Here is a 26,944-nt window from a genome sequence, read left to right as displayed (position 1 = left end):
TTTTATAGTGAGTAACATACAGGTGCTGGTCATAAAATTAGAATATCATGAAAAAGTAGATTGATTTCAGTAATTCCATTTAAAAAGGGAAACTTGTATATTATATTCATACATTACATACAAACTCATATATTTCAGATGTTTATTTTGTTTAATTTTGATGATTACAAATGACAACAAATGAAAATCTCAAATTCATCATATCAGAAAATTAGAATATTGTGAAAAGGTTCAAAATTGATGGCCCCTGGTGCCACACTCTAATCAGCTAATTAACTCAAACCACCTGCAAAAGCCTTTAAATGGTCTTTCAGTCTAGTTCTATAGGCTACACAATCATGGGGAAGACTGCTGACTTGACAGTTGTCCAAAAGACGACCATCGACACCTTGCACAAGGAGGGCAAGACACAAAAGGTCATCGCTAAAGAGGCTGGCTGTTCACAGAGCTCAGTGTCCAAGCACATTAATAGAGAGGCGAAGGGAAGGAAAAGATGTGGTCGAAAAAAGTGTACAAGCAAGAGAGATAACCGCACCCTGGAGAGGATTGTGAAACAAAACCCCTTCAAAAATGTGGGGGAGATTCACAAAGAGTGGACTGCAGCTGGAGTGAGTGCTTCAAGAACCACCACACACAGACGTATGAAAGACATGGGTTTCTGCTGTCGCATTCCTTGTGTCAAGCCACTCTTGAACCACAGACAGCGTCAGAAGCGTCTTGCCTGGGCTAAAGAGAAACAGGACTGGACTGCTGGTGAGTGGTCCAAAGTCATGTTCTCTGATGAAAGTAAATTTTGCATTTCCTTTGGAAATCAAGGTCCCAGAGTCTGGAGGAAAAGAAGAGAGGCACTTCATCCACGTTGCTTGAAGTCCAGTGTAAAGTTTCCACAGTCAGTGATGGTTTGGGGTGCCATGTCATCTGCTGGTGTTGGTCCATTGTGTTTTCTGAGGTCCAGGGTCAACGCAGCCACATACCAGGAAGTTTTAGAGCACTTCATGCTTCCTGCAGCTGACCAACTTTTTGGAGATGCAGATTTCATTTTCCAACAGGACTTGGCACCTGCACACAGTGCCAAAGCTACCAGTACCTGGTTGAAGGACCATGGTATCCCTGTTCTTAATTGGCCAGCAAACTCTCCTGACCTTAACCCCATAGAAAATCTATGGGGTATTGTGAAGAAGAAGATGCAATACACCAGACCCAACAATTCAGAAGAGCTAAAAGCCACTATTAGAGCAACCTGGGCTATCATAACACCTGAGCAGTGCCACAGACTGATCGACTCCATGCCACGCCGCATTGCTGCAGTAATACAGGCCAAAGGAGGCCCAACTAAATACTGAGTGCTGTACATGCTCATACTTTTCATGTTCATACTTTTCAGTTGGCCAACATTTCTATAAATCCTTTGTTTTTATTGGTCTTCAGTAATATTCTAATTTTCTGATATGATGAATTTGAGATTTTCATTTGTTGTCATTTGTAATCATCAAAATTAAACAAAATAAACATCTGAAATATATGAGTTTGTATGTAATGTATGAATATAATATACAAGTTTCACTTTTTAAATGGAATTACTGAAATCAATCTACTTTTTCATGATATTCTAATTTTATGACCAGCACCTGTAATTGCTGGTTTTAATAATAGAACAAATGTGATTTGTTTTAGGGATTATGTTTTGAAGAATTTTTGTTTTGTTGTCTCTCTGATATTCTGATATTAATTCAATTCAGTTTATTTCTATAGAGCCAATTCACATCCAGTCAGATTAGTTCAAAGTTTTCTGTCTAAGAAAAACCAGCTGATTGCATCGACTATTTGACTCTTCAGCAATCCGTCACACTAAGGCCCCGTCCACACGAAGCCGAACCCTGGCCTAAACGCACAAATTTTTCACCAAACCAGCCTCTCATCCATACGAAGCCGGCGTTTCGGGGGTCTGTAAACGATCTTTTTTTTATTAAGCCTTCAGAGTGGGAAGATTCTGAAACGCCGTTTTCGCGTTTCCATCTTTAAGCTCTAACCGCATTTTTTTTCTTACACGCATGCGTCATAGCATCGCCTCTAAGCACGCATGCGCGACACAGCATCACAACAACAATGGCGCCGTCCTGTGTTGAATGGTTGCTGCTCATGCTACTCACCCTGCTGTCGGGCTTACAACAGAATCTTCTTCTTCTGGAATATCTCCAGGAAGAACAGAGCAATATCGAACACATAGTTCAGCACCTGAATTTGACTGAACCACGAAAATGGACCCGCAGGGCAACCATGTGTAAATATTAGTGCGTATGCCCAACATTTCGTCGCCTATTTTTGCTTTGGCACGACAGCGCCACTTATAGGCCTGGCATACATTTTATAGCGTTTTCATGCATTCGTGTGGACGCTCACATTTATTTTACGTCTCCGTCTTTACGACAAACGTTCTGGAAAATATTAGCGTTTCGTGTTCGTTTTGACTTAGTGTGGACGGGGCCTAAGCATGCTTGTAGCGACAGTGGAGAGGAAAAACTCCCTTTGAACTGTCAAGGAGACAGAAGCAGACATAAAAAAAGAAGCATAGATACAAAAGGCAACTGTCAACCAGCTCCACAGGCGGCCCCGTCCAGGAAACACACAGCCAGGCAGACGAGCTCCGAGCCAGCTCCCATGTCAGAGGATGAAGAGAGCACATCCAGGTAGTCACAGTCAGAGAAACAGGACTACACTGGAAAACAGGCTAAGCTCCAACATCTAGAAACAAAGGTGTTGATGGCAGCAGCACAGCTGATATTTCTCTCCAGGATGGAGTCACAGCCAAACAGGAACAGACCAGATGAAGCTACTATGAGAAAAAGCAGAGAGAGCAGGACGTTAGAGATTGAACTAATAGATTCTGCAGAGTGGGAGAATAGAGATAGAATGAAGCAGAATGATGAAAAAGGGGTCCCTATGTCCTCCAGCAGTCTAAGCCTATAGCAGCATAACTATAGAGATAGCTCAGGATAACCTGAGCCACTCTAACTAGAAGCTTTATCAAAAAGGAAAGTTTTAAGCCTAGCCTTAAAAGTAGACAGGGTGTCTGCCTCACGGACTAAAACTGGTAGTTGGTTCCACAGGAGAGGAGCCTGATAACTAAAAGATCTGCCTCCCATTCTACTTTTAGAAATATCTCATCTAAACATTAGATGTTACAACAAACAGGATCAGGTTAAGGTATCTGTTCTTGCAACCCTTACCACCACAGCATTTTATAGTCTGGTTTACTGTAATGGCCAAAATAGCTCTCTTCCGATGACTTCATTATTGAAGAAAACAGTGGAGTTTTTTGTAAAGGCATTGCTACTGTATTGTGCAAGAAGGCCACAGTTAGGTCGGGCTGTGTTGTAATTGCAGTGCAGTTGTCTGCCTCAGCTTTGCATGAAATTGACACAGTTTCCTGTTGTCTCCTTTTCTATTTTAAACCAAAGTAATCTCAAAAATCTTAGCCTGCTTCGCCCACGTGATGCGTTTCAATGTGTATGCATCTTTGCATAAAGTGATAGCTTTATTTTTAGTGCTCCTGATCATAGAATTGTCTAGAACATTTTCATGCTTCCACCAACACGCATATAGAAATGATATAAATATATAATTTGATGCTACGGGTCTCATAGTAAGTCATGAAAGTTACTACCGCCTTTTTTATAGAACAGACTCTCTCAAACAGACTTTCCTTGGTGTTGCTTGATTGATTTGTCTATTTATGAAAAAAAGTGTTCCATATTACGGTACTCATTGTCTTCTCGTACAAATAGTTTCGGTAAAAGTGTTTCAATGTTTTTTTTTTTTTACAACTGAGGCGGAAGAGGATTCTATTTCTGTGACGAAAAGCTTTTGTCCCAAGCTTTCCAACAAGCTCCTCTGTGTGATATTTAAATTTTCCATGGAGCCACATGCAAATGTGGTTACTGCACCTTCAGAAAGCCGCATTTGAATATGTAACTACCTCTGTAATGTAGCTGGTCACAGGGACTATGCAAATTATTATAATCTATACATCTGAAGGCTGAAAACAGTATTTTAACTATTTGCATCAAAGGTTCATTTAAGGTCATTGACAGATCCCACAGGTAATGCAGGAAGAGAGGGTGAACATTTCTCTGAGACTACTCCATACCAATTGTTCTTTCTAAAAAATATGTATTTTCCATTCATTAATACGACGGACTATTAGGGCCACACATGAAGAGAAAATATTTTTGCCATGACGAGATTAAACTCGACATGTTGACTTTAAAGTCGACATGTCGAGAATAAAGTTGAAATGTCATGTTGAGTTTAATCTCGACGTGTCGACTTTAAACTCGCCCTGTCGACTTTAAACTCGCCATTTCGAGAATAAAGTTGAAATGTCATGTTGAGTTTAATCTCGACGTGTCGACAATAAAGTTTAAATTAGTTCAAGAGAGCCAACCGCTGCACAGGATACATGCACAGAATCCTATACAGTTGCAGCACGTCAAAGACTACCTTCACTCTTAAAACGCAGACTGTAGCTGTGGAGCGCGGTTGCTCTTTTCTCCAAACTTTGGAATGTCGAGATTAAAGTCGCCACGATATATCAACTTTATTCTCGAAATGGCGAGTTTAAAGTCGACACGTCGAGATTAAACTCAACATGACATTTCAACTTTATTCTCAAAATGTTGAGTTTAAAGTCGACATGTCGAGTTTAATCTCGTCATGGCAAAAATATTTTTTCTCTTCATGTGTGGCCCTAATACTCCGTCGTACATTAATGATGCATGCTGCAAGGTGGTTAGCATTGCTAATAAGGCTGCCATTTAAAATGCATATGTGAATTTCTCCCTGCAGAATGCATGCTCTCCAACTTTTCCTCCAACAGCTAAAAAATGTATCAGGCTAATTTGCAGCTCCACTTTAGCCTGAGGCATATGTGCACGGTTATTTTCCTCTGTGATGGCGCCGTTCCTCTCGCTGCGGCGGATGGAGTTAGGCTTTGCATGGGATGAAGGAGATCCTCATGGTTTATTAACTTGACAAAAAAAACTCTTATCTTTCTAACAGAGTACTACTGAACCTGCTGGGATTTTATCTCAATAAAAACATTTTCATAATCATTTTTTTTATTAATTTATAAGAACATCAATAATTTCCATTGTATGTAGATAAAGTAGAAGGAGATTTACAATTTGAATATTTCCTTTGCAAAACAGATTACAGCTCCTGTCCTGGATATTTGAACCGTGTCCTAAAATATTTGACAAGATTAAGAAGTATAATTAACAGCTTTTTTAACCTAATATTTAGCGAAAAAAATGTATGATTTTGTAGCATCCATTGGTTTGAAAGTTGTTAATCATACATTTATGTTGTTGCCAGTTTTACACAGCTCTGCAGAAAAGAAACAGGAATCTAATTTTAAACTGCCTACAGAGTATAAAATCTGCATTTTGCATCATTAGCACATGTTGTAATAGCAATAAGCATGATTAGCACAGGGAGCAGCATTACGGCACCAGCTAATCAATTTCGATTTTTTTTTTTTTTCACAGAAACGCAATATAAATATTCTCTATTCTCATCCCTACTTTAGAGTTATTAAAGAACGTTTATTGTTATACAGTTCTTCCTGTACCACGACTTTGACAAACAAATGGTTCTAATAAATAGTTCTGCATATAAACAATAATGACGATTTTTAATGAAATCCTGATTCTGTGCAGCCCTATGTAGATGTAAGCATTGCTGTTTACAAAATCAGTCCAATAAAAGTCATTATACATTTTTTTTTTTTTCAAAAATTTTGGAAATGGGGCAGCGGTTTCAGAGGTGTTACTTCATGGATGTGCAGCACTTAGCAAAGTTTAACACTTAAATGAAACATTAAAATTTCAGTAGTTTTCATTTCCTGGGTGCAGACTTTCCCAGATAACAAGTCCTAGTCAGCAGGAAGCCTTTTCAGATTACCACAAGATTGCAGGCGGCGGCGTGGTTAGCCTGCAGCCATGTATGGAGGCCTTAGCCCTCGACGCGGGTAACCCGGGTTCGAATCAGGCCTGTAGTCTCTCCCCGTCTCTCATACCCTTGTTCCCGTCGGCCTACTGTCCATAAAACGAGCCTCTTGTGCCGTAAAAACTAAAAAAAAAAAAAAACAGATTGCAGGGGCAGGATTCTGTGGTGAGCAATCATAATAGATGGATCCTTTCTTTCAATGTTCTGACTTCTGCTCATCAGCTGTATTTAAGACCTTTTTAAACTTCAATTCAGTTTATTTCCATAGCTCCAATTCACATCATGTCATCTCAAGCCACTTTCCAGTTCACCAGATCATCCAGTCAGATTGATTCAAAGTTTTCTATCTAAGGAAAACCAGCTGATTGCATCGACTCATTGACTCTTCAGCAATCCCTCACACTAAGCATGCTTGTAGCGACAGTGGAGAGGAAAAACTCCCTTTTAACAGGAGGAAACCTACAGCAGAACCAGGCTCAGTGTGAGCGGCCATCTGCTGAGTCCCACTGGGGTTCAAGGAGACAGAAGCAGACATACAAAAAGAAGCATAGATACAAAAGGCAACTGTCAACCAGCTCCACAGGCGGCCCCGTCCAGGAAACACACAGCCAGGCAGACGAGCTCCGAGCCAGCTCCCATGTCAGAGGATGAAGAGAGCACATCCAGTTAGTCACAGTCAGAGAAACAGGACTACACTGGAAAACAGGCCAAGCTCCAACATCTAGAAACAAAGGTGTTGATGGCAGCAGCACAGCTGATATTTCTCTCCAGGATGGAGTCACAGCCAAACAGGAACAGACCAGATGAAGCTACTATGAGAAAAAGCAGAGAGAGCAGAATGTTAGAGATTGAACTAACAGATTCTGCAGAGTGGGAGAATAGAGATAGAATGAAGCAGAATGAGAAAAAGGGGTCCCTATGTCCTCCAGCAGTCTAAGCCTATAGCAGCATAACTATAGAGATACGGATATGGACTAAAACTGGTAGCTGGTTCCACAGGAGACGAGCCTGATAACTAAACTTTCTATAGAGATCGAGAATGTAATACAGGAGGAGGACGACTCTAGCGTGTTTTCTCCATTATGTTTTGTGTTGGCAGTGAAATAAACTACAAATTAAAATTATATAAGACAATTTAATTTAAGTAACTGGTTTATTTATCTATAATCTATAAGGGATACCTAGAGCAAAAAGTACATATAGATCTAATTCCAAATGACCTTTCATTGCCATTTTTTAAAATAAATTTGTGTGTTCCCTGAAGTTTATCCATTTTAAATGAAAATGTAATTTTTGGGAAAGTTTCAGTCTGATCTCAGTAGGCACTGCAGTTCTGAAACTTCTCTAAGCATGAAATCAGATGCTGCTTTTCAGTTATGCATGTAGTTGGACCTTTGATTGTCTGCAATGGTCCACTGAAGTGACTGAGAAGGTTTGAATTATTAAAGTTAAACAATGTTTTCAGTTACTTTTGGCAACGATTAGTCTAATTTTGTAAAGCTCATCTGTGGTGTCCCTCAAGACTTATTCTTGTCCCACTGTTATCTTTTACATAAATTTTACCTCTTGCTCAAGTTATTCACATGTACACTATTTCAATTTCCATGCTGTTGAACCTCTAATCTATTTATCCATGAACCTGTCTAATCTTTTTTGAGTAAACTAATCTTTCTTATCATCTCTCTGGTGCAAAGCTCTGATTATATTTTGTGCTGTTAAACTTTTATTAAACAGAGGCGCTAGAGTTTGGTCCCAAGGCATAGAGTTCCCATTAATCAGGTTCTTCAGGCTGCAGAAGAGAGGACAGGAACCTTGTTTGGTTTTAGACTTAGACTCGTACGTGCTTCTCAAAACAATTTACTAAAACTGCTCTAAATCCGATGAGAAATATTCCAAAAATAGGATGAATTATCCTTCCTCATCAGACAACATCATTGTCTATATAATTGAATTATTATTAAGAATTAATATTCTCACATGATCTCACATTTGAGAAATTCGCTGGGGAGCAGTGGGCTGCCATCGTGCGGCGCCCAGGGAGCAGTGTGGGGTTAAAGGAATAGTACACCCAAAACATGATCAGCCTTCATTTTCTACTCACCCCCATGCTGAACAACACTCTGGAGTACTTTTTTGATATCTCAAATGCATCTGGAGATCTGGGAGGCTTCTTGCTGTCTGCTGACATTCAAATAATGGAGGTCTATGGCGCCCGAGGCAGAAAGGTCCATAAAAGTCCACAAAAAACGTGTCAATATTCCTCCATACTGCTCGTCCAATGTATTCCAAGTGTCCTGAGTGGGTAGCGTCCATAATTTACTCGAAACGAAGTCATTTAGAATGTTTTTAGAGCATAAACAGTAGTGTATAGGATTTCCTAAAAGCGCGTTCACGACGCTACGGAAACCGCGGCAGACCAAACCAGATGAAAGTGCGCATTCAGCTCGGCAAAGAACTCATGCTCTTCCTCAACACTGAAGTCCTCCGATATTTTTCTTTCGTTGTTTCTTTCTTTGCACAGGTAAACAGCACATTTCTTCTTCTACGCTTGCATTATCAGCAGAGCAGACGCTGAATGCGCACTTTCATCTGCTTTGGTCTGTCGCGGTTTCCGTAGGCTCGTGAACGCGCTTTTAGGAAATCCTATACACTACTGTTTATGCTCTAAAAACATTCTAAATGACTTCGTTTCGAGTAAATTACGGACGCTACCCACTCAGGACACTTGGAATACATTGGACGAGCAGTATGGAGGAATATTGACACGTTTTTTGTGGACTTTTATGGACCTTTCTGCCTCGGGCACCATAGACCTCCATTATTTGAATGTCAGCAGACAGCAAGAAGCCTCCCAGATCTCCAGATGCATTTGAGATATCAAAGTACTCCAGAGTGTTGTTTAGCATGGGGGTGAGTAGAAAATGAAGGCTAATCATGTTTTGGGTGTACTATTCCTTTAAGGGTCTTGCTCAAGGACCCACAGTGGAGCGAACCGGGTGCTTGCAACCTTCTCCGAGCACAAGAGCACTGCACTAACCTCTAGGCCAACACTCCCCTGATTGATTACTTACAGGAGTAATAACCTAGTATTTTACATTTAAACTCCTTCTAAAACTGTCATTAAAATTGTGTTTAATCATTTTTAGGAGAAAAAAAATCACATAGAGAAAATGACTCGGCATCAGCAAAACACACATTTACGTAAAATAAAGTCTGATTTCCGTGTGATGACAGCTTTAAATTGCTGTTCTGCATTGAAGAGCAGTCAGACATCTTTAACTAGTACCTAACAGTGCAGCTGGAGGCCTCACTAGAACTATTTAAAGCATCTCTGCACTGCTTATCTATTAAGAACTGATTTTAAGATTTTATTGTAAGTGTATCCATCAATGTTTGTACATAAATGCCCCATTTAATATTTCTTCTTACCTTCTCCCATAACTTCCTAAATTATCCCTCATTTTGGTTCACAGAGCAAAATTGAAGAGATGGTTTTATTTTTAGCTTCTATTGCCTCTGTGTGTTTTTCATGAACTGATTTATGAATTTTATGCTCTTTTTGTTTTTATATTGCACTGTGAAGCGCTTTCTTCAGCTCATTTTAGTGCCCCAATTCTTTTCTTACTCTTCCAGATGGTTTCATGGGAAGATAACACGAGACCAGGCCGAGCGGCTGCTTCACCCTCCTGAGACAGGCCTGTTCTTGGTGAGAGAGAGCACCAACTTCCCTGGTGACTACACTCTGTGTGTGAGCTGTGACGGGAAGGTGGAGCACTACCGCATTATCTACAAAAACGGCAAGCTCACTATTGATGAAGAGGCCTATTTTGAGAACCTCATGCAGCTGGTTGAGGTGAGACTGCAAGATTAGAGGTAACCTATAAAAATAAATGCTCATTGTTTATACATATGGTCTAGCACTGAAGCATTAGTCTAAGGTGGGCGGGGTTTAGGAAGCCGACATAGCTGTACAACTTCACAACATTCAGTTCCTGGAACATATGTTGAACAGGAAGAGTTAAAGAGGAAGTGAACATTATGCTGAGGTTCAACCTCAAAAAGGCTCTTTGCTGTCAAACTGGGTGCTTTTCCTGTGTGAAGGACGTATTCTGAACTGCCGCTTGTTCGTTTTCTGGAACAAAAACTTTTGTTCACAGTTAATGGATGTGTAACTGTAGTATTTAGTAAGAGAGCCCTCTATTGGCCACCACTGTAAAAAGCTCTGGTTCTAACAAAACTGATTTTTGAGCTCTAGAGCCTCAGGTTTCTATTTGCAGCAGGTTTGTTTTAATTTAATCTCCTATTTTCATATATTTGTCTTCGATGTTCTGCAAAACCAAACTACATAAATAACAACAAGGATGTTGATGACATAATCTTACTATTATGTCATAGATAAATTATTTAAGCCCAGTCAGATAAAGCCAAAAGGAAAAGTTTACATCTCAATTTGTAGAATAAAAACATGCTTCAATTAAATACTCAACATTCTGAGCAAATATGCTTACAGCAAATATGCTTATAGGCTTGTAGAAGGACACATTAAGTGAGATAATGTGGGGAAACTTTTCGTTTTAATCTTGTTTCTGCAAAGTCATACCAAAGTTAAACCTTAAGTTAAAAGTTTGTTGTCCAACAGTTCTATTTGCTTTACTGCCTGATTTAAGGTTGTTTTTACCTCTAACAGCTTATATTCTAATACTAGTCACTCTTATTTTATTGTTTATTTAATGTAAAGCATTTTGAACTGCACCGCCGCCTCCTTGCTTCTTCCCAGCAAGCCGACAAGTTCCAAACTTCACCACTAGATGAACAATGGACACCCAAAGCTTCGGTCAAGAAGGTTTAAACTACTGTTAAAGACATTACCTGACACAAAGTACTCCCCTGAATTGTCTTTGCACTGAGTTGTGCTAAAAATTTAAGATATCATCAACAGTATGTTTTATTAAAACATGTTTACTATGCTTAATATAGAGGAGAAACCACATTAAATCCAGATATCAGTACCTTCGCGCTGTATCCAAAATTCATGGCTTTAGTAAGTAAACACCATTCTATGTGTAAAGGATTTATAAGAAGTGTTATTTTATTAATAAATAAATGAATAGGCTTTAAATTATGTTGTTTTACAAGAATTGTAATGATAAACTTTTGAAATGGCAGGGAAATTTCATTTTTTCCCCAAGTTATTATCTAAATATGTATATATACGAAAGAAGGGAGAAACAGCGCCCCCCAAAACAACTAAATGGTCAAAAGCGGTATTACACCATACTCAAATCAAACTAAAAAATCATTAAAAACCCAAAGTTTGCAGTAAAATCCTGGAAAAAAAAAAAAAAAAAAAAAGACTGGAGATGATTTACTAAATAATTCAAAGAATAAAAAAAAAATTTAAACCTCAATGCCATATAGTGAGCCAGTTGAAATGCCAGTAAAATGCTTAAGTATAATAAAGACGTTCTCAAATATTCAATTCAATTCAGTTTATTTATATAGCGCCAAATTCACAACACATGTCATCTCAAGGCACTTTACAGTTCAACCAGATCATACAGTCAAATTGATACAAAGTTTTCTGTCTAAGGAAAACCAGCTGATTGCATCGACTCATTGACTCAAATACAATCCCTCACACTAAGCATGCTTGTAGCGACATGTCTTTAGCCATATGTCTAAAGACATATGTCTTTAGACATATGTCTAAAGACATATGTCTAAAGACATATGTCTTTAGCCATATGTCTAAAGACATATGTCTAAAGACATACACTATATTGCCAAAAGTATTTGCTCACCTGCCTTGACTCACATATGAGCTTAAGTGACATCCCGTTCCTAATCCATAGGGTTCAATATGACGTCGGTCCACCCTTTGCAGCTAGAACAGCTTCAACTCTTCTGGGAAGGCTGTCCACAAGGTTTAGGAGTGTGTTTATGGGAATTTTTGACCATTCTTCCAGAAGCGCATTTGTGAGGTCGCACACTGATGTTGGACGAGAAGGCCTGGCTCTCAGTCTCCGCTCTAATTCATCCCAAAGGTGTTCTATCGGGTTGAGGTCAGGACTCTGTGCAGGCCAGTCAAGTTCATCCACACCAGACTCTGTCATCCATGTCTTTATGGACCTTGCTTTGTGCACTGGTGCACAGTCATGTTGGAAGAGGAAGGGGCCAGCTCCAAACTGTTCCCACAAAGTTGGGAGCATGGAATTGTCCAAAATGTCTTGGTATGCTGAAGCATTCAGAGTTCCTTTCCTTGGAACTAAGGGGCCAAGCCCAGCTCCTGAAAAACAACCCCACACCATAATCCCCCCTTCACCAAACTTTACACTTGGCACAATGCAGTCAGACAAGTACCGTTCTCCTGGCAACCGCCAAACCCAGACCCGTCCATCAGATTGCCAGATGGAGAAGCGCGATTCGTCACTCCAGAGAACGCGTCTCCACTGCTCTAGAGTCCAGTGGCGGCGTGCTTTACACCACCGCATCCGACGCTTTGCATTGCACTTGGTGATGTATGGCTTGGATGCAGCTGCTCGACCATGGAAACCCATTCCATGAAGCTCTCTGCGCACTGTTCTTGAGCTAATCTGAAGGCCACATGAAGTTTGGAGGTCTGTAGTGATTGACTCTGCAGAAAGTTGGCGACCTCTTCGCACTATGCGCGTCAGCATCCGCTGACCCCGCTCCGTCAGTTTACGTGGCCTACCACTTCGTGGCTGAGTTGCTGTTGTTCCCAAACACTTCCATTTTCTTATAATACAGCTGACAGTTGACTGTGGAATATTTAGGAGCGAGGAAATTTCACGACTGGATTTGTTGCACAGGTGGCATCCTATCACAGTTCCACGCTGGAATTCACTGAGCTCCTGAGAGCGACCCATTCTTTCACAAATGTTTGTAAAAACAGTCTGCATGCCTAGGTGCTTGAATTTATACACCTGTGGCCATGGAAGTGATTGGAACACCTGATTCCAATAATTTGGATGGGTGAGCAAATACTTTTGGCAATATAGTGTATGTCTTTAGACATATGTCTTTAGCCTTGCAGACTTCTTTTACACCTTGAACTTTTTCAAACATGTTAAGCCTTCAGTTTTCAGGTTGTTATTTGGATTTTCTCTTACATATCCGCATGATGTGTTAGATAACTGTGAAGTGCAATATTTGAATAATACAAAAAAAGAAAATTTGGATTGCGTTTCTAATTTAGTCCAGCACTCTCATACCCTTCAATGATTTCTTATTCAAATAACCGACTGTAGACGTAACTTATTCGGTAAATCGGATCCAATCTGTGTGTAATTCAGTAACACATCTGTCCTCTGAGGTTTGTTAGAGAACATTAGTGAACAAACAGACTCATGAAGACGAAGGAACAAACCAGGACATGATTGTGAACACACCCTGCAGATAGTGATACAAGCTGCTGGCAGCATCACACATTTCACTTTGTTAGAACGGCCCTAATCCTTAAACAGTAGTAGCAGTAGTCTAAAACACCAAGAATAGTAATTCTTTCATTTCACCACAAAACAAATCGTTTTATTTAATAAAATCTTTTTTTGCTGCAGGTAAACAATTAAACTCTATGGATTAAACAGCTGATTTAGACCGGGGTAAACCTCTATTTATTACTTTTTAGATAGATAATAGGCACATCAAACGGTTGGACCTTTTTTCCTCCTAAATGTCAAAACGTTAATCATGAAATGGCTGCTGTATGTTGCAGACATAAAGGTGACTGTATCTGATGCTTTTTTTTTTCTTTCAGAAGAATTTCTTGTTCATCACATCCTTTCACCGTCTCTCTTTCCTTCTAGATAATAATCAGTCTGTCGATCATAGTTTATCAAACATGAATGAAGCAGACGGCCTTTGAAAGTACAGCTTCTTCTCTAGAGCAGAAAACGCAAACATTTATTTGTATTCATCAAATTAAGAGGATAACCCACAGTCACAACCAAAACCGCCCACAGAGCAAAGCTGGGCAATTAATTAGTTTCTTTTTTAGTTTTTGACATGACTGAATTTTTCTTTCTTTTAAGCGTCTGCCTGTTACTTTAAACTGTCTACATCTGACCTTCTCCAGCACTACACCAAAGATGCAGACGGCCTGTGCACCAAGCTGATTAAGCCAAAGCTAGAGGAGGGCACTGTGGCTGCTCAGGACGAGTTCTCCAGGAGTAAGACTCAGTTTGTCTGTGTTTCAATGATGCAATGATGTGCTAAACCATGTTCACCATTAGTGAATGTTTTCACTAATATGTCTTTTCCTTTTTAACTGACTAACAGGTGGATGGTCTATGAGCAGAAAAGACTTGAAGCTTCATCAGGTTATTGGTAAAGGAGAATTTGGAGGCAAGTAGATTCACTCCACTTACTAAAGAAAAAGCCTTTTTTATATTTATTCTTTGATTTGTTTTTTTTAATAAATAATAATAAGATGGTGTTGAAAAAAATAGTATAAGAGTGTACATTTCTTTAAGAAAGAAGATTAGATAATTTTTTCTCACAACTACATTTCAAAAATGTTTAAAAGCTACAGTGTGTAATAATTACAGGGATATACAGTCAGAAATGTAATATATTATACATAACTATGTCATTTATCATCATCTACGAGCTCAGCCTCTTAACCTTAATATTTGCGTTGCCTTAGAATTCGTTATTTATAATTACATAGGAGCGGGTCTCGCAGCCATGGAGGCAGACATCTTTGCGCTACGGCAGCGCAGAGCCAACAAACTAGCGATTGCGAGATCGCCCATTACGCTCGAAAGTAACTACGGCAAGTTGAGAGAGATGAACTGAGACGGTACTGAACAATAGATGGCAGTATTATGCCTGAGAATACTATCTGTAAAATTATCTATGTAAACAAACCTCATCACTTGAGAAGGTAGGTGATGCGGACGTCGTGGAAGACATTTTGTCCCGTAACGCTCGCCGTACTGTTGGGGGGGAGAAGCGGTGGGGAGGAGATGTTCATGTTGCTGCGGTCTGCAGTCTGGACGTTAGATGTCGCTAAAAGTTACACACTGTAGCTTTAAAAATAACATCCACTGGACTTTATTTCCAAGTTTGAAAACATTTCTCTTCCATCCAGGAAGCTTTTTCAATTCAAAATGTCAGAAATAGCGTTTAGTTCCAGGTTTTATCCAGCAGCCCAACAAAGGCTTGTTTTAGTTTAGAAAACATGCAAATAGAAACGGACGAACGGGTCCACCCCTTTGGAATGGGGGTAATTTGGCTTTTTTTGTTAGCCTGTAGTTCCTACCCTCATCTATGGTCATGAACTCTGGGTCATGACCGAAAGAACGAGATCGCGGATACAAGCGGCCGAAATGGGTTTCCTCCGTAGGGTGGCTGAGTTCTCCCTTAGAGATAGGGTGAGGAGTAGAGCCGCTGCTCCTCTACGGCGAGAGGAGCCAGTTGAGGTGGCTCGGGCATCTGTTTAGGATGCCTCCTGGACGCCTCCCTGGTGAGGTGTTCCGGGCACGTCCCACCGGGGGGAGGCCCCGGGGAAGACCCAGGACACGCTGGAGAGACTATGTTTCTCGGCTGGCCTGGGAACGCCTTGGGGTTCCTCCTGAGGGGCTAGAAGAAGTGGCTGGGGAGAGGGAAGTCTGGGCCTCCCTTCTTAAGCAGCTGCCCCCGCGACCCGACCCTGGATAAGTGGAGGAAGATGGATGGATGGATAGATGTTAGCCTGCAATGCCCCATACCTGTCTATGTCTCTGAAAAGGGGGGTTGTTAAAGGGAATTGTTGGCCTGGCTTTTTTTTTAAAGCTGAAATTTTAGTCCACCCCCTCTGTTTAAGGTGTTTAAGGTTGGTGTATTCAGATTTCTGCTTTCAAAAACCTACAATGCAGCAATTGAGTTGATTCCTTCCCACTATAATTGCAACCCCTGTACAGGGGAACAGAAGACCTCACATATTCAGCCAGGCCAACAATTCCCTTTAACGACCCCCGTTTCAGAGACTTAGGCTACGTTCATACTGCAGCCTGAAGTGACCCAAATCCGATTTTTTTGACCTTGTGTGACACGGTTCTGATCTTTTCATGGCTGTCTGAATAACACAAATCCAGTTTTTTCCACTGCGACTAAGGCCGCTTGGCTCTGTGGTCCTGAATCCGATACGAATCTGATCTTTTCAAATGCGACCTGTGTCTGAACGACTAGGTCACATTCATCCGACCTGAACACCATTAATACCCAACAAAGGTCACTAATATGCGTCTAGCTATGAAGAGGCGGCGAGAAAAACAACCATGACAGGCGATGATGCAGAGAGCAGTATTGTCGGGTTCATAAATGTAGGTTTGCAAAAGAAGAACTGAAATACACAGTAATGGATACAATTTCTGCAGAAAGGAGAGACAGTTGAACCCCAGACTCAAACACACTGTCTCCCACTGGACCTCCTCCGCAGAGCGTTTTATTAACAGAACATGACACATGGTTACAAACAGGGTATTGTTCTGACAGAACAATTGATCCATTCATGAAGACAGAATGCTCCATCAGAATGACAAGGCAGGATGGTCTCCTGACTGGATCATGAGACAGGAGTGGAGCATCCCCTCGCACAAATGTTTCATAAACACACATTAATTTTATAATCATCATTGAATAAACCTAACAAGTATTTATGTTTAGCCATATTGAAAAGACTGTATTTTTATGGTTGGAAAAGATCGCTAGATGCGCTCCGGCACTAACATTCATGTTTACTTCTGTTAAAAAAGAGCATGCTGGCTTGTGACGTCATTGCGTCCTCTACTGCGCATGCGGGACACTTGCGTTGTATGACTGCAGTTCACACATGAGATCACATACTAGTCGCATATATTTGGAAATATGAACGGCAATGCAAAAAAATCAGATTTCGCAAAAAATCGTAATTGAGCATCAAGGACTGCAGTGTGAACGTAGCCATAGAAAGGTATGGGGCATTGCAGGTTAAGTAAATAAACCAAACGACACCCATTCCAAAGGAGTGGACCCGTTTGTCCATTTCTATTTGCATGTTTTCTAAGAAAAAAAAAAGGCTTTGTTGGGCTGCTGGATAAAGCCTCGAACTCAACTCTATTTCTGACATTATGAATTGGAAAATTTTCCTGGATGGGAAGAGAAATGTCTTCAAACTATAACCTGGATGACTGAGAATCGTCACCAGCATCATAACTACACTTTTCTATATAATTTATTAAGATTTCATGTGAAATAAAAAAAAAAAAGCACTGGATATTAGTAAAGTGGATGGAAAATGATGGATTAGTTTAAAGTTTCAGGTCTATAAAATAATTATTTCTCCGAGTTCATCATGAAATTCCATTCAGAAACAATTGAGAGTGTATATAAACATGTTTTCAATTCTTACCACAATGTCTCCTTTAAATTTTGGTATGAACTGACTGGATCAACAGGGATATTCTTTGCAGACTTTTTATTGTCATTTTGTATAAATACTTTTATCTATATTATTCTTTAGTATCTTAATGAATGTTTTAGATGTTGGCTAAAAGTCTAATATTGGTCTCATCGGTACGGTGGCTGAGAAGTGCAAAACACATTTACAATTCAAAAACACATAACAAATAAAAAACAAAATAACATTTGAAGAAACAAAATTATATTTTATGAAACAAATGTATTTTTGAAAAAAAAAGTTACAATTTTTAAAAACAAATTTACATTTTAGGAATCAAATTCACAGATTGAGCTGTTTGTACTACAAGTCAGGGTAATGGGGACGTCACATCCGGCCACTGGGACATTCCCTTTCCGTGTACCCGTCTTTTGTTAATTTGTTTTTGGCTATGTAACTGTGTTTTGCCACTTGCAGTTTTGTCTTTGCACTTGTACAAGTGTTTCCGAACGGTCAATTTTTTTTTAGATGTAAATTTGTTTCCCTATAATGTATTTTTTTTTTCTCTAAAATGAAACTTTCTCTCACCTAAAATCTAACTTATTTAAAATGTGAATTTGTTTGCTAAAATATAAATTTGTTTTTAAAAATTGTAACTTTTTTTTTCAAAAATACATTTGTTTCATAAAATATAATTTTGTTTCTTCAAATGTTATTTTGTTTTTTATTTGTTAATGTGGTTTTGAATTGTAAATGTGTTTTGCACTTCTCAGCCACCGTACATCGGACCAGAGCGCCTTATTCCCACAAGTTAACTGTCTCCTTAGTGACTTTAATTTGAACTTTTCATTGCTTTCTGCAGCCATGGGCCTCTTCTTGTTTCCGTACCACAAGAAGATCAAAGTTCCAATGAGTTCTCACATGAAAACCTGTATTTATATTGAGATTAAATAACACCTATGTAGAGTATTTTCTTTTAATTTAATTGGTACACTTTATTCAGGGATATCTCAGCAAATGGCCAATAATACACAGACTTTATGAACATTTTACTTCCACTTCCCAGTTTTGTGCTTTACATAAATTCCAAAGAGAAACTTTTTTTTTTAAAGTTAAAAAAATGCTAGGCACTGCAGCATTTCAACCATGTTTCATCATATAAATCTGCTTGAAATGTGAAGAATATTGCTGCTGTCATACGCTAATGAACTGCCTTCCAAATGTTAACTGTGTGATGATTACTCCAGATGTCATGGTGGGAGACTACCGAGGGACGAAAGTAGCTGTGAAGTGCATAAAAAACGATGCTACAGCTCAGGCCTTTATTGCAGAAGCCTCTGTTATGACGTAAGGCTGGAAAATATAGAAATACTTTATAACCAAAACACAAAAACCAAATGTGACATTGCCCATGGTCTTGTTTTTTTCACCAGGCAACTACGGCACAATAATCTGGTCCAGCTGCTTGGTGTGATCGTAGAGGAGAATGGAAGTCTTTTTATAGTTACGGAGTATATGGCAAAGGTAGGGGGCTCCAGATTGGATTTTTGTCTCTAACTGGAATCTTTTTTAACATATAGGATTAAATATATCCTCATGGGGGGGGGGGCTTACGTGTATGTTTGAACTTTTTGCAGGGCTGTTTAGTTGACTACCTACGGTCCAGAGGGCGTACGGTACTTGGTGGAGAGGCACTCGTTAACTTTTCTTTGTGAGTATTCCTTTATATGTGTAATTATGATACAGTGGAGTGAAATATTTACATGTGCTGACTAAAGATATGCTACTTTTTCCATTGTCTGATGTTCAGTTAGACTGAACTTTAACCCTTTAAAGCCCGATCCAAGAATAAAACAAAACAGAAAAAAATACTTTTTTTTGGTTTGAAGTCCTTGTTTGGCCTTTTAACAAAATATGTAAAAAAAAAAAAAAAAAAAACAGAAATACATTTTTGATATTAATAATTTATTACTATGCGATAAGTTAAGATTATTTTTTGTGTAGTCTTCTGCCCTCTGTTATCAGGTATATCTGATTGTCTACAATAGGATTTTAACCATTAAATTATGCAAAAACATTTCAGAAACCGTATGTATCAAATACGATACATTTGGCATTATAGGGTTAAATCAGACCTAACTGATTAAGGTACAGTGAGGAAAATAAGTATTATAGCAGAAGTATTCTGCTATTTTTCAGCTTCTGCACCTAGAAATCACGGAGGGCTCTGAAATTGACATCGTAGGTGCATGTCCGATTAAACATAATCTAAAAAACAAAATCCAGAAATCACAATATATGATATTTTAACTACTTATTTGTAAGATAATAAGTATTTGAAAATCAGTGTTAATATTTGGTACAGTAGCCTTTGTTTGCAAATACAGAGGTCAAACGTTTCTTATAGTTTTTCACCAGGTGTGCACGAACTACAGGAGGGATTTTGGCCCATTCCTCCACACGGATCTTCCAGTCAGGTTTTTGGGCTGTCGCTGAGAAACACAGAGTTTGAGCTCCCTCCAAAGATTCTCTATCGGGTTTAAGTCTGGAGACTGGCTAGGCCACACCGGAACCTTGATATGCTTCTTCCAGAGTCCCTCCTTGGTTATCCTGGCTGTGTGCTTCAGGTCATTGGCCTGTTAGAAGAACCAGCCTCCACCCATCCACAATGCTCTAACTGAAGGAAGGAGGTTGTTCCCTAAAATCTCTCCTTAATACAGTGCAGTCGCCTTGTCCCATGTGCAGAAAAAAAAAACATCCCCAAAGCATGATGCTACCACCCCCATGTCAGGATTGTACTCATCATTCTTCTTTCTTCACACACAGTTAGTGGAATTATGACCAAAAAGTTGTATTTTGGTCTCATCTGACCACAAGACTTTCTTCCATGACTCCTCTGGATCATCCAGATGGTCATCCAACGGGCGCCGACATGTGCCGGTTTAAGCAGGGGAACCTTCCGTGCGTGATTTCAAACCATGATGTCTTAGTGTATTACCAACAGTAACCGTGGAAACGGTGGTCCCAGCTCTTCTCAGATCATTGACCAGCTAGTCCCATGTAGTTCTGGGCTGATTTTTCACATTTCTTAAGATCATTAAGACCCCACCAGGTGAGATCTTGCATGGAGCCCCGTTCCGAGGAAGATTGACCGTCAAGTTTAGCTTCTTCCATTTTCTAACGATTGCTTCCTTTTTTCACCAAGCTGCTTGGTAAATTCCTAGTAGCCCTTTCCAGCCTTGATGAGGTGGACAATTTCGTCTCTAGTTTCTTTGGACAGCTCTTTGGTCTTGGCCATGTTAGCAGTTGGATTCTGGGGTGGACACGTGTCTGCATGCAGCTAACAACCTCAAAAAGGTGCATCTAATTGAGGGTAATAAATGGAGTGGAGGTGGACATTTTGAAGGCAGACTAACAGGTCTTTGAGGGTCAGGATTCTAGCCGACAGACGGGTGTTCCGACAGGTGACAATTTCAGACCCCTCCATGATTTCTAATTGGGAGAACTGGCAATATAGAAGGGTGTTTAAATACTTATTTGCAGCGATATCATACAAATAAGTAGTTTTAAAAAAAAATCATATATATTGTGATTTCTGGATTACGTCTTTTAGATCATGTCTCTCACAGTGGACATGCACCTACGATGACATTTCAGAGCCCTCAGTGATTTCTAAGTGGGAGAACTTTCAAAATAGCAGGATGTTCAAATACTTATTTTCCTCACTGTATGTTAGGATTATTCAAAGTGATGAAATTTCATAACTTTTAATCTATTTCTGGTATATTTGATAATGATGTCACTGCTTTCAAAACACCTCATAGGTCAATTAACAACATATTAGTTTGTTGAAATGTTCCTGTGAATGTTTTTTAAGCCAACACCTGCAGCACACTGCTGCCCTGGTTGACATCATGGAAAAACAACCCTGGCAGCACTAGATTCATAACCTGACTCCGCCAGATGGATTTGCTCCGCATATCCATCTGGAAACCTTCCGTTGAAGTAATTTTGGGAAGGGGCGTAAATACTGGTTAGCTGATTGGCCTATGTTGGTGATAGACGGGCCAAATAAACCAATCAGATCAACGAAGCATATGACGTACTAACAGAGCGACAACGAATACACAACCACAAGCCAGGCTACTCTTGCCGAAACCAGTCGGGAGAAGAGCAAAAACATCTTTTCCTCTGAGAAAAGCCTCCAGAGCAGTGTTTTGCTCTTCTTTCAGTGAAGAAATACTCTGTAATTCCGATAAAACTTGCTCGATAGCCACGCTAACGCTAGTTTCATCAGCTGAAGCCGCCATGTTCTTTAGACTGAACTGTCGCGCTTCTCGTTGCGTCACACCTCAACCCGCCTCAAAGCCAACGCTGATTGGACGTTCGTTTGGTGAACGGCTCCAAATTTTCTTTAACGGAGAGTCTCCAGACTGATCTGCGAGTGAAACCTTGAAAGCTCGCGAGATCAGGATGGTCTCACGAGGCTACTAGATTCATCCACCAAAGCAATTATACCCAAGTATAAAACACCATGGAAATGCAGATTTCAGGAAGGTGGCAGAAAACCTTGTGAAGATGCTTCTAGAAGCTGCTTAGTAGGGAGTCCTGTAAAGTAAAATGAGTCCTGGGCTGAAAGGCCACTCGGAGACGAAGACTCCATTCCAACAATACCAATATAAAAAGCTTGCAGTAAAAGATTATAGTATTTTTAGGACAGAGGGGGGAGCTAACCACCCTGAGAACGCCAAACCAACTGGGAAGTGAAAGTCAAGCAGCATCATATTTTAAAGGAATAGTACACCCAAAACATGATTAGCCTTCATTTTCTACTCACCCCCATGCTGAACAACACTCTGGAGTGGAGTCATTTGATATCTCAAATGCATCTGGAGATCTGGTAGGCTTCTTGCTGTCTGCTGACATTCAAATAATGTAGGTCTATGGTGCCCGAGACAGAAAGGTCCATAAAAGTCCACAAAAAACGTGGCAAAGAACTCATGCTCTTCCTCAACACTGAAGTCCTCAGACATTTTTCTTTCGTTGTTTCTTTCTTTGCACAGGTAAACAGCACATTTCTTCTTCTACGCTTGCATTATCGGCAGAGCAGACGCTGAATGCGCACTTTCATCTGGTTTGGTCTGCCGCGGTTTCCGTAGCGTCGTGAACGCGCTTTTAGGAAATCCTATCCACTACTGTTTATGCTCTAAAAACATTCTAAATGACTTCGTTTCGAGTAAATTATGGACGCTACCCATTCAGGACACTTGGAATACATTGGACGAGCAGTATGGAGGAATATTGACACGTTTTTTGTGGACTTTTATGGACCTTTCTGCCTCGGGCGCCATAGACCTCCATTATTTGAATGTCAGCAGACAACAAGAAGCCTCCCAGATCTCCAGATGCATTTGAGATATCAAAAAAGTACTCCAGAGTGTTGTTCAGCATGGGGGTGAGTAGAAAATGAAGGCTAATCATGTTTTGGGTGTACTATTCCTTTAAGGCTGTTTGGCTGCAGAAGGTGGATGCAATTATTTGGAAATAATTTAGCAACTTCATCTTCTTTGAACTTATAATTACATCAGAAAAATGAATCACTGTCCTGCTTAATGGGGCCTAATGGCAAAAACGTCACTTTTTCTGAGCTTATGTTAGCAATGCATTCTACAAACCCGTCAAAATGACAGAAAATTATTATGAGAAGCTGAGGGAAGGACGTGTACAACATCTGACCCAAGACTTACAGTTAAATATGAAAGGAATGTATGGACATTTCTTTATTAAAACAGGAATAGTCTCACGTTCTGCAATTTCACAACTTTTATTCAGTCCTCACCTTCCAATGCATTAAGCTACTGTTTGTTCCTTCGTTTAGATTAACATAACTTTTTATTAATGCAATATTCTCTGGTTGATTTGCTTCTTAAACTGATTAGCAGTATGACTACATGCACAAGGTAACATAATCTATGTGTAGATTGATTTTAAAGAAACCCTCGGTTAAGTAAGTAGATGAATGAATCTAAACCATGAAGGGAAATGAAACCAGTGGATACCTTGATACCAAAAATCAGCTTTTGGATATTAATAAAACTATAAATCATCATGTTAAGAAATAGGTTATCACTTACTGTATACCAACTGAGCTTTACTTTTGCAGAGACGTCTGTGAAGCCATGGCTTATCTGGAGGCCAACAACTTTGTTCATCGAGATCTAGCAGCGAGAAACGTACTTGTGTCGGACGACAACATCGCCAAAGTCAGTGACTTTGGTTTGACCAAAGAGGCTTCCTCTACTCAAGATACTGCTAAGCTTCCTGTTAAATGGACGGCGCCAGAAGCCCTCAGAGAAAAGGTAATCTGATAGATGATCACTCTGGCCGTATAAATCAGATCACAGTAGCGGGCAGAAGCATTTCTCCCCTTCTGAGAATCGGCTTTATTTTCCCAGTTTGTCAGAAAAAACAAGGAATTTAACTTTGGTTTCACTTTGCTCTTAGTGAAGACTTTTTGAATACAGATATATAGAAAAGGAAAATAGAAATGTAAAAAAAGATGCACTGCAAAAAACTAAATCTTGATAAGTCATTTTTTCTTGAAATAAGTGCATTTGTTCTTGAACTGAGGAGATAAGAGACATCTTGCCAGTGGAACAAGACAATTTAGATTTAAAATAAGAAAACACAATAGCATTCTCTTATTTCAAGTGAATGCTATCTAATTATCTTATTTTAAGAGTAAAAATACTGATTCCATTGGCAAACTATCTCATTTACCTACTCAAATCAAGGGTAAATACGCTTAATTTAAGACATTTTTACTTATTTCTAGATAGTTTTTCCAGTGTGTAAACACATTATAAACTTCCAAAAAGGTTAAAAACAAACTAATGGACTTTGTTTCCAAGTTTAAAGAAAAAAAGACTTGGAAACAAAGTCCAGTGGATTGTTTTTTTACCTTTTTGGAAAAAGTTTGAAGACGTTTCTCTTCCATCCAGGAAACTTTTTCAATTCAGGATGTCAGAAATAGCGTTGAGTTCCAGGATTTATACAGTAGCGCAACAAAGCCTGTTTTTGTTTAGAAAACATGCAAATAAAACAGACGAACGGGTCCACCCCTTTGGAATGGAGGTCGTTTGGCTTCTTTTGTTAGCCTGTAATGCCTCTAATTTTTCAGGAAGTTGGCAACACTACTCACCCTACTCAAGTACCAGTGTCTGTTTTACCTAACCCTGTAATGCCAAATGTATCATATTTGATACATACAGTTTCTGAAATGTTTTGCATCTGACACCTTTTGCATAATTTAATGGTAAAAACTTTGCTCAAAATCCTATTGTACACAATCAGATATACCTGATAACAGCCAGTAGAAGACTACACAAAAAATAATCTTGACTTATCACATAGTAATAAATTATTAATATCAAAAATGTATTTCTGTTTTTTTCTTTTTACATATTTCGTTAAAAGGGCAAATAAGGAATTCAAACCAAAAAAAAGTAATTTTTTGTTTTGTTTTATTCTTGGATCGGGCTTTAAAGGGCTAAGTTATGTTTCTTTTTATCAAACTTCGGTGTTTTAGTTTTTCAGCCGTATTTTTAATTTAGTAAGAGTAAATGTAAAAATTATATAATTTGTTATTGGAGAATAAGCTATCTAAATCATTGAGGAAAAATTATGTTTTCAAACAGAATAAAGGTTGCTTTTATTTCCTTTTTTTTCCGATAAGAAATAAAAATATACTTATTAGTTAAAATTTTGTGTTAATTTTGTCATCTTTTTCAATTATCATTTGTTTTATGATCTGAAACATTACAGAGCAACAAAAAATAATAAATAACATATTAAAGTAAGGAAGCAAATCCTTTATTATGTGAGTGAGTTAAAAAAAAAAATCTGCCCATGTTTAATTTTTTTATGTAATCAACAGAAATTTTCCACCAAATCGGACGTTTGGAGCTACGGTATTTTACTATGGGAGATTTACTCCTTTGGCCGAGTTCCCTATCCAAGAATTGTAAGTATTATAATCACCGCAGGAAAAATCTGTTCTTATTTATTCTCTCTGCTTTTAACTGTGTTTTTTTTTTTTTTCTTTAGCCGTTAAAAGATGTTGTGCCTCGCGTGGAGAAGGGCTACAAAATGGACTGTCCGGACGGCTGTCCTGAAGTGGTTTATAACATCATGAAACAGTGCTGGAACCTGGATCCTGCAGCGCGACCAAGCTTTCAGATGCTGAGGGAGTGGCTACAACATATTAGCCACAAAAAATGATCATCTGCGTTCCGTTTTGTCTCTTCAGAGCAAGGACTGCCAATTTTGCTCATCGTCAAAGCTTGTTTTTTGTTGTGTTTTTCCAAACATTTGCTTCTGATCGCCGTGCTTCATATCAGATTGTTTGACATTCTCCAGCTTTCAAAGGCTGGACGGTTTCTGTCGTCTTTCGAAACTTCCTCTGGAGTCAATAATTCATTTTAATAACATCAAGTCCTTTCTTAAAACGGGACCAAAGTGCAGTAACATTTTATATCCCTCATCATATTGGTGCCATCCTTTAAGTGTTTCAACTTGTCAACAGAGACAAAGAGGAAATGTACTCTTAGTAGGATTTTGTTTATCGTTACTGGATGTATTATAATTGATATTATTATTTTCTAAGTCTCCAGGTACATGCCATTTTTTCTGTGTTGAATTGTTTTGTTAAAGTAGCCAAACTAAAATGGGAGTTATAAGCAGCTTTATTTGTCATTATCTCATAATGTTGAACACATAAAACCTATTAGTTCATCTGTCCGTGAAAAGTAGAAGCTCTTAAAGACGTTTCTGTGCCAAGGTGAAGACTTCAGCTCAGAATGTTGAATCTGACAGACAAAAGAAAATTATTCCATTAATCTTTTAGGGATTCAGACTCCTTGGAAAACCATTGGTAATAAATGTAATGTGCCGCCATTTTCGACATTAAAAATATAGTTGTAAAATGTAGACTTTGGGATTGTATTCAATAAACAACTTTGAATGTATTTTTTTTTTCCTGATTTAAACGATGTACAATGTGACTTTACTTATAAAGGGCTTTAAAGTCATGACGGTTTAATAAAATACTTTAATAAACCCAAATAAGAGATCAGCACAGAGTAAAAGGTGCACAAACAGACGTTTTTAAGAAAGATTTAAAGTTAAAGTGGGGCGTGAAATTGCATGTATGAGTACAGCAAGTTAAACAGATGCAAGAAACACTTTTAAACTAATCAAATGTAATCACACTGGAAAAAATAAAAATCTAGATAAGTCATTTTTTTCTCTAAATTAGTGCATTTGTTCTTGGATTAAGGAGGCAAAGAAATGGAACAAGACAATTTGGATTTAAAATAAGAAAACACAATTGCATTGTCTTATTTAAAGTGCATTTTATCTAAATACCTAAGAGTAAAAATACTCAACCAATACCAACTCAAATTGAGGGTAAATACACTTCATTTAAGACATTTTTTACTTATTTCTAGATTGTTTTTCCAGTGCAGAAAACAACAGGATCCATAATGAGAAATAACC

General features: G+C 38.9%; 1 protein-coding gene across 2 annotated transcripts in view; it reads left to right on the top strand.

The window, feature by feature from the left end:
* LOC119775807 (tyrosine-protein kinase CSK-like) overlaps positions 1-26,412 on the top strand; it is a 50,364-nt gene extending 23,952 nt beyond the window's left edge. For both annotated transcript variants that reach the window (XM_038273893.1, XM_038273892.1), the window contains exons 5-13: positions 9,640-9,859; positions 14,102-14,195; positions 14,305-14,370; positions 18,634-18,733; positions 18,820-18,910; positions 19,024-19,097; positions 23,550-23,745; positions 25,323-25,409; positions 25,493-26,412. In XM_038273893.1, the coding sequence (XP_038129821.1) occupies positions 9,640-9,859; positions 14,102-14,195; positions 14,305-14,370; positions 18,634-18,733; positions 18,820-18,910; positions 19,024-19,097; positions 23,550-23,745; positions 25,323-25,409; positions 25,493-25,666 (1,102 nt within the window). In that variant the 3' untranslated portion in view covers positions 25,667-26,412. The remainder of the gene's footprint in view (positions 1-9,639; positions 9,860-14,101; positions 14,196-14,304; positions 14,371-18,633; positions 18,734-18,819; positions 18,911-19,023; positions 19,098-23,549; positions 23,746-25,322; positions 25,410-25,492) is intronic.
* The last annotated feature ends 532 nt before the right edge of the window (positions 26,413-26,944 follow it).

This window comes from Cyprinodon tularosa, unplaced genomic scaffold (genome assembly GCF_016077235.1).
Source record: "Cyprinodon tularosa strain WSP-4 unplaced genomic scaffold, ASM1607723v1 ctg898, whole genome shotgun sequence".
Classification (NCBI taxonomy): domain Eukaryota; kingdom Metazoa; phylum Chordata; class Actinopteri; order Cyprinodontiformes; family Cyprinodontidae; genus Cyprinodon; species Cyprinodon tularosa.
Note: the sequence above shows the minus strand (reverse complement) of the source record. Positions and strands in the feature narration are given on the sequence as shown.